This window comes from Lepidochelys kempii, chromosome 5, assembly GCF_965140285.1.
Source record: "Lepidochelys kempii isolate rLepKem1 chromosome 5, rLepKem1.hap1, whole genome shotgun sequence".
Taxonomy (NCBI): domain Eukaryota; kingdom Metazoa; phylum Chordata; order Testudines; family Cheloniidae; genus Lepidochelys; species Lepidochelys kempii.
In genome coordinates, this window is record NC_136384.1 from 100,919,662 (window position 1) to 100,933,930 (window position 14,269).

General features: G+C 42.9%; 1 protein-coding gene across 1 annotated transcript in view; it reads left to right on the forward strand.

Moving 5' to 3' along the window:
- DOCK8 (dedicator of cytokinesis 8) overlaps positions 1–14,269 on the forward strand; it is a 132,298-nt gene that overhangs the window by 75,137 nt on the left and 42,892 nt on the right. The window contains exons 17-25 of the mRNA XM_073345216.1: positions 669–807; positions 3,336–3,437; positions 4,135–4,230; positions 4,488–4,722; positions 5,378–5,542; positions 6,953–7,128; positions 8,697–8,792; positions 10,702–10,797; positions 12,595–12,744. Coding sequence (XP_073201317.1) covers positions 669–807; positions 3,336–3,437; positions 4,135–4,230; positions 4,488–4,722; positions 5,378–5,542; positions 6,953–7,128; positions 8,697–8,792; positions 10,702–10,797; positions 12,595–12,744 — 1,255 coding nt within the window. The remainder of the gene's footprint in view (positions 1–668; positions 808–3,335; positions 3,438–4,134; positions 4,231–4,487; positions 4,723–5,377; positions 5,543–6,952; positions 7,129–8,696; positions 8,793–10,701; positions 10,798–12,594; positions 12,745–14,269) is intronic.

A 14,269-nucleotide genomic window follows, 5' to 3' on the forward strand; every position in this document is an offset into this window, starting at 1 on the left:
GCTCAGGGATGCTTTTAACTGTACATAGCTTTTAAAAACCCACACGATTAGTGAAATTCCATATTTTTCTGATTCCAAATATTGCTTTGAAGATTTGTCCCATTCAGAATTGAAATAATCCCATTCATTGAAATCATGGAGAGTGGGGTGTATTATTATTATTGATGATGATATTAATGTTAATAACAATTAGTTTTATTTTTCAGAAGGAAATTCAAGGTTTTTCCCTATTTGAAAGTTAAGAAGTATGTCCAGAAGTAAAAAGTAGTGCTGGGACTTTAGAATATTCCTCATTTGGGTGAATTAGCTGTTCCAAACAAATAGAAACACTCAGATGAATTTGGACCCAGAATTTAGGTTTTGTTAAAATGAGTGTTTTCAGAACCAAAGATTAATAGAAGGCATTTCTGCAAGCGTGAAGAGAAGAGACATCTGAGGTGACTCAATGTGCTCTCTCCATTTCAGCAGGGCAGCTAATTCATAGATTTATGTTTACTTATGAGTACATCATTGGCCTACTTTAGCTAATACACATCTTGATACATCTAGCTATTTGACTAGAGACTTAGACAACTCATATCATAGTAGTATCTGGGCCCCTAAAGGCAAGGTAGCCTTCCTGCCTGTTTCATCTTTCAAGATGTTTGTGTTTGGTATTTTTAAAACAGGTCTCCTGACTTTTATGAAGAAGTGAAAATTAAACTGCCTGCTAAACTCACAGAAAAACACCACCTACTGTTCACATTCTACCATATCAGCTGTCAGCCAAAGCAAGGAGCATGTGTAGAAACCCTCCTGGGATATTCAGTAAGTCACTTGTGATTTACACTTCAGCTTCCTGTGCACACAGGCTTTTTGTACAAATAACTAACTAATTTCCTCACTTAGTCCCCAGCCAAAATGGCAAAAACGCTCTATTTTGTTATCAGAGAGACAAGGAGGGTGAGGTAATATCATTTATTGGACCAAATTGTGTCTGCCATTCTGGGACCAACATGGCTACAACAATGCTGCATGTATCCCCTTATAACAATTTCCAGACATGAGTAATAGGTCTTGATTTTAACACTTCCCAGCAGCCACATCTGCATTCAAATGTTACGGCTTTTGTGGCTACATCAAAAGAATGAACAAGCACAGATAGAGACCACAGACTGGATCAGATGCCCTGATCCTGCAAAGACTTCTGCAGGTATTTAACTTTACACACTGAGAGTGGTCTCAGTGAAGTCTGACCTGATATCATGCACTGGCTCTTTCCTACGTCAATTTAAAAAAAGAAAAATGAGAAGTTAAAAGCATGAAGTAATACACTTGTGTGATGCATTTCTTTGTCCTAATGTTGGGAGTAATAAGTCTTAACTTAGATGGCTTGCTCGTTGGAATGTTCTGTATTTTTTTCTTTAATCAATAAAGGATTTTTTTTAAAGTCAGGAAAGTGATGATAAGTATAATAATAGTTTACATGCAGAGAATTTCTTTCAATCCAGAAGATCCCAAAGTGCTTTACAAACTTATGGCCTGCAGTCATGTGCAGCGCATGAACTGCTGGCTGCGGGAGGCTAGACCCCGGCCGGCCCTGCTCCCACCACCCAAAGACTCACACCCCTTCCCCCGCCGAAGCCCCCCTTTCGCGTAGCCCCTACCAAATGCAGGGCAGGCAGCCCCAGCACCTCCATCTCTCCCCCCGGCCCTGAGTGATGGGTGGCACGGCCTCAGCCACGCCAAGTCCCAGCTGCCCTAGCCCCAGGTCCCGCATGCTTCCCTGAAGAGGAGCAGCCTGCCTGGGCTGGGGCCAAGGGGGAAGGGCAAGCAGGGCTTCTGGGAGGAGCATGGGCAGGGCCACACCAGGCTGTTTGGGGAGGCACAACCTTCCCCAGCCTATGCAATGTGCCGCCCATGCCTGCAATCAAATTGTGGAATCACCCTTTGTTACATAAATGTTTCCAGTGACGTCATGTTTGCAGTGGTGGTGTAGCCGTGTCAGTCCCAGGAAACTAGAGAGACAAGGTGGGCGAGGTAATATCTTTTATTGGACCAACTTCTGTGGGTGAGAGAGACACGCTTTCGAGCTTACACAAAGCTCTTCTTCAGGTCTGGGTAATGTACTCTGAGTGCCACAACTCAGTGGAACAACAAGGTGGAACAGATTGTTTAGCATAAGTAGTAAACACATATTTCAAGGGTCCATTCAAGGTGAAAGTAAGCTCTAAAGCTTGTCCCTCTCGCCAACAGAAGTTGGTCCAATAAAAGGTATTACCTCACCCACTTTGTCTCTCCAGTGACTTCGTACATTCCTATTGCTATCTGCATACAGCACCACTTACGTCCATTCACCTCTAAGGTGAACTATGTCAGTGAAAAAATTCTCTTCACAACGCTGAAGGGAAGGGAGATGTTGGCCAAGGATATCAGTACATTGCGGTAACAAAAATTCCATAGCATCATTGATACCCATGAAGTATATAATGGACCTTACTTTTTGCATGCAACCTCCACATAGTAAGCTAGTTGGAAGTCAATTTACCTGCTTCAGAAGGATCTGAGTCTACCCCTAACTTTTTACAAAATATACAATAAAAGATTGTGTTACCAGTTGTAAAGTTTGTACTATTCTTATTGGCCCCATTCCTGCAAACTCTGACACAAATACTTACCTTTATAATGGGAATTGTCCCACTGAAGTCAATGGATTCCTCATTTGTCTTCAGGATCAGGGCATCAGTTAGTTTTCTTTGTCTGCAGGGTTCCATTCACTGAATTAAGGAATTATTCCAATCTGTTATGCTTGAATGTATTCCCCCTTTCAAACTTGAGTGGCATCAGAATGCAATGTATCCAAATGTTATTTGGATTAATCTTTCTGATGCTGATCCAAGTAATCTTGATGGCAACTGTGAGGGCTCAATTCATCCCTGGCATAACTTTACTGAAGTCAATGGAATTACTCCAGAGATCTCTTTCGCCCAAGATGTGTACTACTGTGAATTAGAAACACTGACATTTCGTATATACGGACCCTATAACCTCCCAGGAGGATTCATCGGAACAATTTATGCCAGTTGGGAAGCTCTGTGTTTGTTTTGTTCAGAAAGGATATATTTTAAAAACTGTCCAAAGTGTTGTAGATGGGGGCGGGGGCGTGATGACACTTCTGCAGTAGCTATCAGTGAATTGAAAATGCAAAGATTTTGGCAGAAATTACTGTGGAGCCAAAACTGTTCTGGTCGATATCTAATCATTGTTCTGTTGACTGTAATTATCACAAACTAGATAGATAGCCATATTCTCCTGCAGTAATGAATATCACTTTCTTTTTGCCTCATCTGTTTCAGTGGCTGCCAATTCTATTAAATGATCGTCTCCAGACTGGACATTATTGTCTTCCTGTTGCCTTGGATAAGTTGCCTTTAAACTATTCAATGCATTCTCCAGAGGTAACAAACAACGTTACTAATAGATACTATTTCCTCAGTTAAAAGGGCACTGTTGGTATTTTAGGCTCCAACGTTTGCCTAACTTGATTGGAGGAACCCTTCCCCATGCTTAAACAAATCAACCAACCAATCAACCAACAAAAAGACTTTAAAGAAAATCCCTAAAACAAGTGGCTCTGCAGTCGTGCACCTGCTTGTGGGTGCCAGAATAACCACTTGCTTGCTGGTGCAGGCCCTACAGACCTCCAACAAGCTCCATCCTTGGGGTTGGGGTCATATGACCCTTAATACTCTCCTGCTACTTAGTGGCTCAGAACATCCAGCTATCCCACAGTGTATGGGAGTGTCGCTGCCTAAAGGCTTCAGGAAAGGTATTCCCAAGGGTGGAGAAGAAGGGATCAGCCTCCCCCAAGAAGACAGTGAGGAGTAGGGCAGAGCCTGTAAGAAAATATTGCTGATGTAACGGAGACCAGACAGATTCAAACTGCATCACTGACCCCAATCTCTCTGGCAGAGCAAACCAGAACCCCGGTGCAGAATAGTTTAGAGTGAAAAGATGTGGAATAAAAAGGCGATATGTGAAGTACGTCTAATTTGTAAAAAGCTATGTGCACTCTATGTAAACAGTATTTGCTATTTGGCTACTTACAGGAAAAAGTGCTAAACTGATCATCTTGTTATTTTATCTTCAACACAGAAAGTTCCATCACAGTCACCTCCAATTAAATGGGTCGAAGGGCACAAGGGGGTGTTTAACGTAGAAGTGCAGGCTGTTTCATCTATTCACACTCAGGTAAAGAATCTACAGCCAGTCTTTTACATGCAACATAAGCTTCATTTGAAACAGACTGCTGGGGCTTGGATGGCTGAGGGGACTGGTGAATGGGATACAAAGCTCTTCACCTCTTCGTTGCCCATTCAAATTTTGGTGATGTTTTTTACTTCTTAGCCAACCATCTCGATTGCTCTGTGATTGCCTGTAGTTGCAGCAGTACAGAATATGCAGTAACTGTCCAGCATCACATGCCGAGAATTTGATTGTATTCACAGGACAACCACCTGGAGAAATTCTTCACTCTGTGTCATTCTCTGGAAAGCCAAGTCACCTTCCCAATTCGTGTGATGGATCAGAAGATCACAGAGGCTGCCCTGGAACACGAGTTGAAACTCAGCATTATTTGCTTGAATTCCTCCCGCCTTGAGCCCCTGGTCTTATTTTTACACTTGGTGCTGGAGAAACTTTTCCAGCTGGCTGTGCAGCCCATGGTTATAGCTGGTCAGACAGGTACTTATTGAAGCATGCTTATTGAAGCAGTTACCTTCGACTAACGGAATAGCAGTAGTATTGGAAAGGGCCCACAAGCAAACCAGGTGGGTGGATGGGAGACATTTTGCTAAACTGGCTGGCTCTAGTTTGATATTAGTTGGTTTAATTTCTAGAGGGTATTTATGGGACTTTGAGATAGGGGAGTGTTCAGTTTCCTGCAGCTTATTCGAGTAATCAGCACGTGCTCTGCATCCAGGTACAGTATCTGCAGACTGACATTTATATCAGTAACCGAATATCCAAAGTTATAATCAATGCCAACACAAATTTTGGAAGGGATATTAAACCTTGTGCTTCAGGGCTTAAGATAATGTCTGACTGTTAGAGATCAGATCAGGAAAAGATCTATGTGGGGGGAGCAGCTTAGCCCACATCTGCCAACTGCAGGGTTCTTACACCTTTCTGTGAAGCAATTGGTGCTGGTCACTGCCAGAGAGAGGATACTGCCTTGGATGGATGTTGGGTCTGATCCAGTCTGGCAATTCTGATGTTTCTGTATTAAGGTCTAGATTAAACAGTGACTGGCTTAGATGTTATCTGCTCAAAGAATGCCCTGATTTAACCAAGTTATGCCCTTTAATGCTGAGACTAATTCTTTCTCTTTGGTTCACAGCCAATTTCTCCCAGTTTGCCTTTGAATCTGTGGTTGCAATAGTGAACAGTCTTCACAACAGTAAAGACCTGAGCAAGGACCAGCATGGGAGGAACTGTCTCTTGGCATCATATGTCTACTATGTGTTTCGCCTTCCAGAGCCTCAAAGAGATATTGCCAGACTAGGTATGCTTGTTGCCTACTCCGTTAAGTAATTCCCTTCTCCCTGACCTGCCCCAACCCCTCAGATTTTAGGTAGCAGGGGAGTGCATGGCTCCTGGCATTCAAAGTCATTTGTATTCAGAAGGAGCAGAATTTAAAAGGTACTTTAATGTATAGTCAATGCAAGAAATAGGAGAGAGGGCAACAGTGCAATGGGTGCTATAGGGCAAGATGGTGCCTTTGGGAGCAGCCCTGAGCAAGCTCCAGCACCCCAGAAGTAGTCTCAGGTGGCACTGTGCCCTGCTCCCAAGTAGTGGTTACATACCTCTCAGCCTGCCATGGCCCAGAGGTGGGACATGGCGTCTGACAAAGACATACACAGACCTGTTCAGGTGGGAAACTTTAAAATGCTGTGGGATTCCTTCCTTCCATGTAAATTGCTCTCTCTGGAACCTCCATTTCTGAGTGAGGGGACCCCAGATTTATGTGCCATGTTGGTAACTCTGGGAGTAAAATCCCTCAAATTGGGGGACAATAGAGAGGGATGGGTAGTGGCGTGGATAAGCCCTGAGATTTACCACATTCCAATGTCAGCCAAATATTCAGGAAGAGCTCAGACTACACACCTGAGCAGGGGAATAACCCTCCCACACACGCCTCTTTGGGTCCAGGCATGTAGGAAAACAAAAACATCTGCTTACTCCCTCCCTGCAGCAGGTAGGTGGGGAATGGGTGGAGCCTGGCCCCATCCCCCTTCCCTCTTTCCAGAAAAGCTGAACCAGCACACAGGGCAGGAGGAGGGAAGTAATTTCCTGCTGGTATAGATCAAGAGGCGTGTGTGGGAGGGTTATTCCCCTGCTCAGGTGTGTAGTCTGAACTCTTCCTGAATATTTGGCTGACATTGGAATGTGGTAAATCTCAGGGCTTATCCACACCTGGAAATTTACTGAAAACAGCTATTCCGGAATAATCATTCCTGAGTAGCTATTCTGACATATTTCTGACCAGCCCTCGGTTTCTATCACCTGCATCAAGGGTGGAGATAGTTTTGAGCCCAGATGTGTGTACATCGTTCTAATGTGCAGCAAGGAACTAACGGGCCGTCTCGGAAGCGGAAGGAGAAAGGAAGGAAAGAGAAGCTGGTGCTCTGGAGCTTTTGCTCTGATCTTCCTCTGGTGCTCTCTGTCTTGGGGCTGTGCCGGACAGCCCACCACCCTGCCCCTAACTCTGCATCTTCTGGCTCCGTGCCTAGTTAGGTTATCAAAGGTGAGGTTGGTGGAGAGGCTTTCAGAATCTACATGCTGTTCTTGCTGTGTTTGCTTTAGGAGCACAGAGTAAAACAGGCTTTCATGAGATCATAATGTTGTTAATATGATAGCCAGTCCTGGTTAAAAAAGAAAAAAAAGAAAAAAAAAAACCTCTTCCCATGACCAGGTGCAGCAGGAAGTGCCAATTTGCCAGAGTCTCGTTATTACACATTTGGACGCACCACAGCTGTGTCTGTTGGGTCCAGACTTCTCCAGAGCCGGGTAATGAGCTGCAGCAATCCAGATATTCCTGGTACACAGACTGCTACTGATGAGGAAGTTAAAAACATCATGTCATCGAAGGTAAGGGAGGAAAATAAAGCTTGGTAGCTAGAGATGGGGTCTAACCCAAAACCCAGATGGAGGACCCAGATTCAGACTTTGTGGGTGGACTCATCTCTACTCATATATGCTGCATATGCCACCAAAAAGTCTTGCTGTTCACCTGGGAGCTAAAACAGCAAGCTAAAGCTCTGGGGCCAAATATTTAAGTCCTTTCTCAGTGTCCCAGAGAAGTCAACAGTAGTTTGATATGAGTACGGTCTTCAGAGTTTTGTCTCTGGGTGGATGGATTTTGTCTCCACTGCAGGATGTGCATATTTCAGGTCTCTAATAATTCTTTTCTTGTGTACTGAAAGATCCATACATATCAATGCCTAAGGTGTTTGTGAGGGGCTTGATCCAGCTCTTGTTCAAGTCAATGGGAAGAGACTGCCGTTGACTTCACTGGGAGCTGGATCAGGCTCTAATGAGGGTTAAACACATCTTACAAAGAAGAATTGCTCTTCTGTTGCCGAGAGGGAAAATATTCCATTTCTTCACAGCCATTTTTTAAAATCACAGTTCCTGTTTAGTTCTGAATGTGTGCACTTGAAGTGAAAGACTAGGTGGGATGTCCGTCATCGGCACAGTGATTTTACATCAGCTAGTATGGGCACCAAAAGCATCTGCTTTTGTGATGAATTCTTCTTTTCTGAGTCCTTAATTTACCCATTGAATTAAAGTGAAACATAAACTGCTTTTTTCTTTTTCTTGTTCAGAATTACATAGATTGTTGATGTTAATTATGTGTAATATAGTGCTTTTGCAGTGGTTTGTTCTCAAACTTGATTATAAGACACTCTCTGAATCTGTTCTCCATCCAATGTGCATGTGCATCTCCAGTTAAAGCGAATCAGACTTATGTGTCTAGCTTGAGGGAAATAAAACAAAATAAAGGAGAAGAACTAGTCATATTTGCAGGTTATGAATATTTGAGTTGTTTATATGGATATATTTATTCATCCATATCAGTTTTTAATAGTGTAGACTTGTATTTAATTGTTTATGAATTTTCCTGCTATTTGCTGTGTCCTAAAACATAACTCAGCTCGAGGAGTTTTTTAATTTACACAAATTAAAACAAAATTAACATGCAGGTTATTAAAGCTGCATCACATTAATAACAACGTTGCAGGTTATTAAAACTTGCATCACAGCAGTTTACAATGCTTGGATGAGTATTGCCATTTCACCACCTTTTAAATGGACATTGTTTTTAATGAAAGAAACTCCCAGATGTCATTTTATTTGGTGGTTCTAAATTTGAAATTTCCTTGAAGAACAGCTCTTGTTGAGTGGATGAATTAAGAGAGCTTTAAAGTCTAAATGCAATACTTGGCCACGTGGTGGAGGTATTTACATTACTTTCCTTTGACTTCCAAATCCTGGCACTGTTTCTCTCCCCTCTCTATTACGGGGTATGTGTGAGAGAGAGGATGGGAGGGGAGATTTGTATTTTTTTTTTCATTTTTTTTTTTTTACAGCTAGCAGCTGACTCTCCTTTGTATAATTAATTAGTTTTCCCCCTGGCTTTTGGCCCTTTTCTCCAGGTTGCAGATCGCACCTCCAGTCGGATGTCTTTCTATATTGAAGCCACCAATGACACATCAAACGTGTCTGTAAGCCCAAGACCATCCAATAAAAAGGTAGAGTGCCACATGATGCGAGAGCAATCTGCAGCCTGGCTGAGATGTTTGCAAACAGCTGCTAAACCAGGGGTTCTCAAACTGGCGGTCAGGACCCCTCAGGGTGTCGTGAGGTTATTACATGGGGGGTCGCGAGCTGCCAGCCTCTACCCCAAACCCTGCTTCACCTCCAGCATTTATAATGGTGTTAAATATATAAAAAAGTGTTTTTAATTCATAAGGGCGGGGGGTTGCACTCAGAGGCTTGTTATGTGAAAGGGGTCACCAGTACAAAAGTTTGAGAACCACTGTGCTAAAACAAACCTTGCCAGTAACACTTAGATGAGGAAAGGAGTACTTGTGGCACCTTAGAGACTAACCAATTTATTTGAGCATGAGCTTTCGTGAGCTACAGCTCACTTCATCGGATGCATACCGTGGAAATTGCAGCAGACTTTATATACACACAGAGAATATGAAACAATACCTCCTCCCACCCCACTGTCCTGCTGGTAATAGCTTATCTAAAGTGATCATCAAGTTGGGCCATTTCCAGCACAAATCCAGGTTTTCTCACCCTCCACCCCCCCCACTCTCCTGCTGGTAATAGCCCATAGATGAGCTGCAGATGAGGTGCAGCAGAGAGGGAAAGAATTAATGTATCAGTTTTGACAAATAAGCTTTGTGCCATAAAAGTTATGTTTATAACAGGGAGGTTGCCCAGTAGATAAATTAATATATCTTCATTTTTGTATCAACCCCCTCAATCTCAGGCTCTTTAGATTCTGTTTCCCAAGTAGTTCTGGCAAGTAACAGCATGCCTTACAGATCAGTGTATATGATTGGAGACTCTTTACTTTGACTTGTAATGATCGTAATGGATCAATGTCTCCCAAGGCAAAGGAAGGGGAGTGAAGGACTAGCTGTGGTCTGAATTCACCAAATTGGCTTTTTCCCTGCTCATAATCTTTGACACCTACCCAATCTGTACATGTTCCAGGGTAGCAGTTATTAGGAACATAGGAACTGCCATACCAGATCAGACAAGTGATCCTTCTAGTCCAGTCTGCTGTCTCTCACAGCAACCAGCAACAGCTGTTTTAAAAGAATAGATACCCTGCAGTAGGTAATTAAGGAATAACTTGCCCAAAGGGGAAGTTTCTTCCTGACCCCTGTTAGAGTTTGAGTTATGTCCTGAAGCATGAAGGTTTATATCCATTCCTAATTCTTGAGGGATTTATTTTTATCCTGTCTAATGTAAATTGAGATGTTCCCATTATCCATATAAATATCCGGTATCTCTACTTGTATACTTTTTGTATAGAGAATGGACCATGCTGCAAAGTTTAAATCTGGATCTGAACTGGGTTTTCAATTCAGAGTCGTCTTTACACAGTATTGTTTTCAAGTAGGATCCAGGGCAAAGGTCCTGCTTGAAGGATTCCTTTATTCCCACCCTTTAGCATTCACTGTCCTCCCCTCCCACCCCCAACCTCAGAAATGCTGATGCATTACATAGACGCGCTGAGACTGAATATAGGCTAAAATTCACTCCCTAAACATATTGCCCGAAGCCCATGAATTATGGGCTAGAGTAATGGCTGCTTCCCATCTGCACCTTCATTTGGTGATTCCTCAGCACTGGATGTGGCTACAGTGACCCCTCACCCCACCTGTCCCCATCACTCCTCTCATACCAGCTTATTTAAAGCAGCAAAGGTGTAAATCTCCCCAGCATATATGGAGTGCGGAGGCATCCGTGCACAGCAGCTCCTTCCCCATCAGCCCCTCACACAAAAGGCCACTGTAGTGTGGAGGGCCTTGCACACACGGAGTGAATTGCACCCACACAGTATTGGATTGAGGGTCCAGTGTTGGAAGATGAGTTGAGTTTGAAATAATTTCTAACCATGCTGTGTTTGTTGCCTAGCATTTCCATGAAGAGCTAGCACTGCAGATGGTGGTCAGCACTGGCATGGTGAGAGAAACCGTCTTCAAGTACGCCTGGTTCTTCTTTGAGCTTCTGGTAAGATTTCGTTCACAGCATTATATAACAGTTGAGAAATTAAATGCCATTTGTGCCCAAAGCCACAGGTGCAGATTTGTTGCTGTCTTAACCATCTATACCCCCCAATGCATCACAACCCACAGTTTAGGAACGTGCCCAGACTCTGTGTGTGTGTGTGTCCGTCCGTCCATCCGTCCAGCTAATCTTCCCCATAAGAGTAGACCTGAGGCACAGAGTGCAGACTGTCCTCCAGATCTGAACCTCCCCAAAGTTTGGAGGTGTCGGGATAGGGGGTTTGGTTCAGATCCAACTCTCCATGGAGCCCTGATGACTCCAACACATAAACAGAAAAATCAGCCTTACGGAAATCCTCTGAAATAATTTATCCTAACTGTAGCCAGCAGGATCTGGCCAGGGTCGAGGATTCAAAGAACCCTGCTTATGTTGTGCACTCATTGGTCCACAGCTGGCAAAGCACTGCAAGACAACAGTCAAGCTAGGATCTTTCCTTCATTTCAGATGTATACCAGCTGCCATTTTCTCTAGTCTGCTAATAGCATGGGCCACTGGCTGCAGTGCCTGGACTCCACACACTGAGGTTCTCCGTGCAGGCCTGAGGTGACTGATGTCACTGAAAGTGGTCTGACTTATTGGTGAACACTGGCAGCAAATAAACCATCCAAAAGCCAGCCAAGAAGTAGGGACTCATTCAAAGAGTGATATGCCAGGCCTGTCATCATGAGGGGTCAGAGCAGCAAGAACCCTTCGTTAGCACAACAAGGACCCACATCCTGCATTCTCTCTGATCTCAAACTGCTGAACAATGATCTTCTCTTTCTTTCTTATTATTGAAGCTCTGACTTAACTGTGAGCTTTGGATGTGTGAGGGATTGCAGGATGGAGACTAGAAAATGAGTGGGTCAGGAACGGAAAGGTTTTTCAAAAATGGATTTGACCTTTCTGCTGCTGGCTTCTTGCACCCCATCTGTGTGGTGGTTGAATGTGGCGCTTTCCTTCTAAGTACCAATGTTCTGTTACAATGTCAGCACCTACATGAGAACATGGCAGTCCAGCAGGGGTGGTGTGCTTTGCCATGGATATTTGGTAAAATAGGCATTTATATTCCTGAACTTGAGCAGAGACAGGAGTCTCTAGAGTCTGTAGTACTTTAAGAAATAAAAAATAAATAGGTGGCATGTAGGGAGAAATTGAATCTTTTCTAAGTGTATGTAGCACCTCAAGAGTGGAGAGTATGTCTGATGCCTGGAACGGTCTCCCTCTCCTGGTATACCGAATGACCATCTGCCCTTCTTTCAAATCCCTCCTTGAAACATCCTTCTTCTATGAAGCTTTTCAGAGGTAATCTACCATAAAAAAGCATTTAATAAATATCACACATTTTTGATCTTGGAACTTAGTTTAGGTAACAGCTGTATTGTCAGTCTGTTCTAGATCCTAAACCTTTTGGTTCAGGGACTCTGCATTCCTCTGTATATTATGTACAGCACCAAGCACAATGATGAAGGATGAAATCCTAACATTTGCACATAATAGGTACAGCAGAAACAGCAGGAATGCAAACCTCTCTGTTCTGTCCTGCCAACTTGCATCAACCCTGACCTACAGGGGCAACTTCTAGGAGTGAGAATAGTTCAGTCTCCATTTTCACTCAGTCCTTGGGCCCTCTGCTGACACTGACAAGTATGCCAGTTGTAATGGTGGTTTAGTGCAGGTGAAATTGACCCTCGTGGGAAATCAGGACCACAGTGCCACTGTTAAAGCAATCATTCGAAAGTAATGGGTTTTGTTTTGCAGATAAAGAGCATGGCTCAATATGTTCATAACATTGAAAAGCAACATAGTCCACGAAGAAGTCGATTTTCAGATCGTTTCAAAGATGACATCACCACTATCGTCAACGTGGTCACCTCGGAGATCGCAGCACTTTTAGTTAAAGCACAGAAGGTAAATGTGGGATACAAAGAAATAAATGTAACATTTCCTAGCACTCTTTTTGTGGTTATTTCCCACAAGACATCCTGAGCCAAATTCAAACCTGGTGTAACTTCATTGATGTCACCGAAGTTGCACCAAAGATGAATTTGACCCATTATTTCTATTTTATCTCACTTGTGTCAATCATTGTGTTGTAGATTCTAACATCCTTATTCATGTTGCATAACACCTTATTCCATGAGTGGTTCCATTGTTTGCCATGGGAATATTCAAGAATTAAGGTAACACTCACCCTGGGGAAGGTTTACAGAATCTGGTTCCAAATGATCTCATCACCAGCTTCAGATGCTGTTAATATGAAGTTCACAGATCAAAAATAAAATCCTTACCTCACTGTAACTCTTTCCTCTAATATATTTGAAAATCAACATATTTGGTTATAAAAATGGAAGAATTAAAAACCTAACTTACTTATCACCACTTATGCCATTTGTTTACATTATGAATTTCAGTCATCTTGGACAGTGGAAATAGATTAGTCAGTTTCATTCTCTGGTTTTCACACACGAGCAAAATGCTATGGGAACGTTTAAATAAAAAACAGTGTCACTATGACCTTTAAAAGCATTTCATGAAAATACTTCTGTTCACTTAAGTAAAACACTTTTTAACAAAATTTTAATTTATGCCCTCCATGCATTCAACCATGGCCTGTTTATGGCTTCTTTACAGATAAGACACAAATAGTCTTAAATAGGCAGTACTGTTAATTAGATCACATTCTGATAGGGTGAGGACACAGGGTCTAATCATGAATGTTCTCCATGTGTGAAAATACTGCTGAAGTGCCTGGAGGGTTTAGAGAACTGGAAGTGCGTCCCCCTGGCTGACTTTGCCCAGGCTAGGAAGCTTCTGCGCCATGAGAGTAAGAAAATATTGAACAGTATGAGATCACAGAAAATAGCTTTATATATCTGAACAGAAAAGACAAAAACATGAAAAAGTGACTCTCTGAACACCCTGAGGGGCTGTAAAGCCACTCTCTCTAACATGAGACACTGAAGGCTATACAAAAAGAAAAGGAGGACTTGTGGCACCTTAGAGACTAACCAATTTATTTGAGCATGAGCTTTCGTGAGCTACAGCTCACTTCATCGGATGCATACCGTGGAAACTGCAGCAGACTTTATATACACACAGAGAATATGAAACAATACCTCCTCCCACCCCACTGTCCTGCGGGGAGGAGGTATTGTTTTATGATCTCTGTGTGTATATAAAGTCTGCTGCAGTTTCCACGGTATGCATCCGATGAAGTGAGCTGTAGCTCACGAAAGCTCATGCTCAACTAAATTGGTGAGTCTCTAAGGTGCCACAAGTCCTCCTTTTCTTTTTGCGGATACAGCCTAACACGGCTGTTACTCTGAAGGCTATACAATTCCCTCTGTCTCACTTCCTGAAACTGCTCTATCAGTCAGGAATAAGCAACCTCTGTGGGACTTGAATACAAGCTAATTAAAACACACCCGCATGT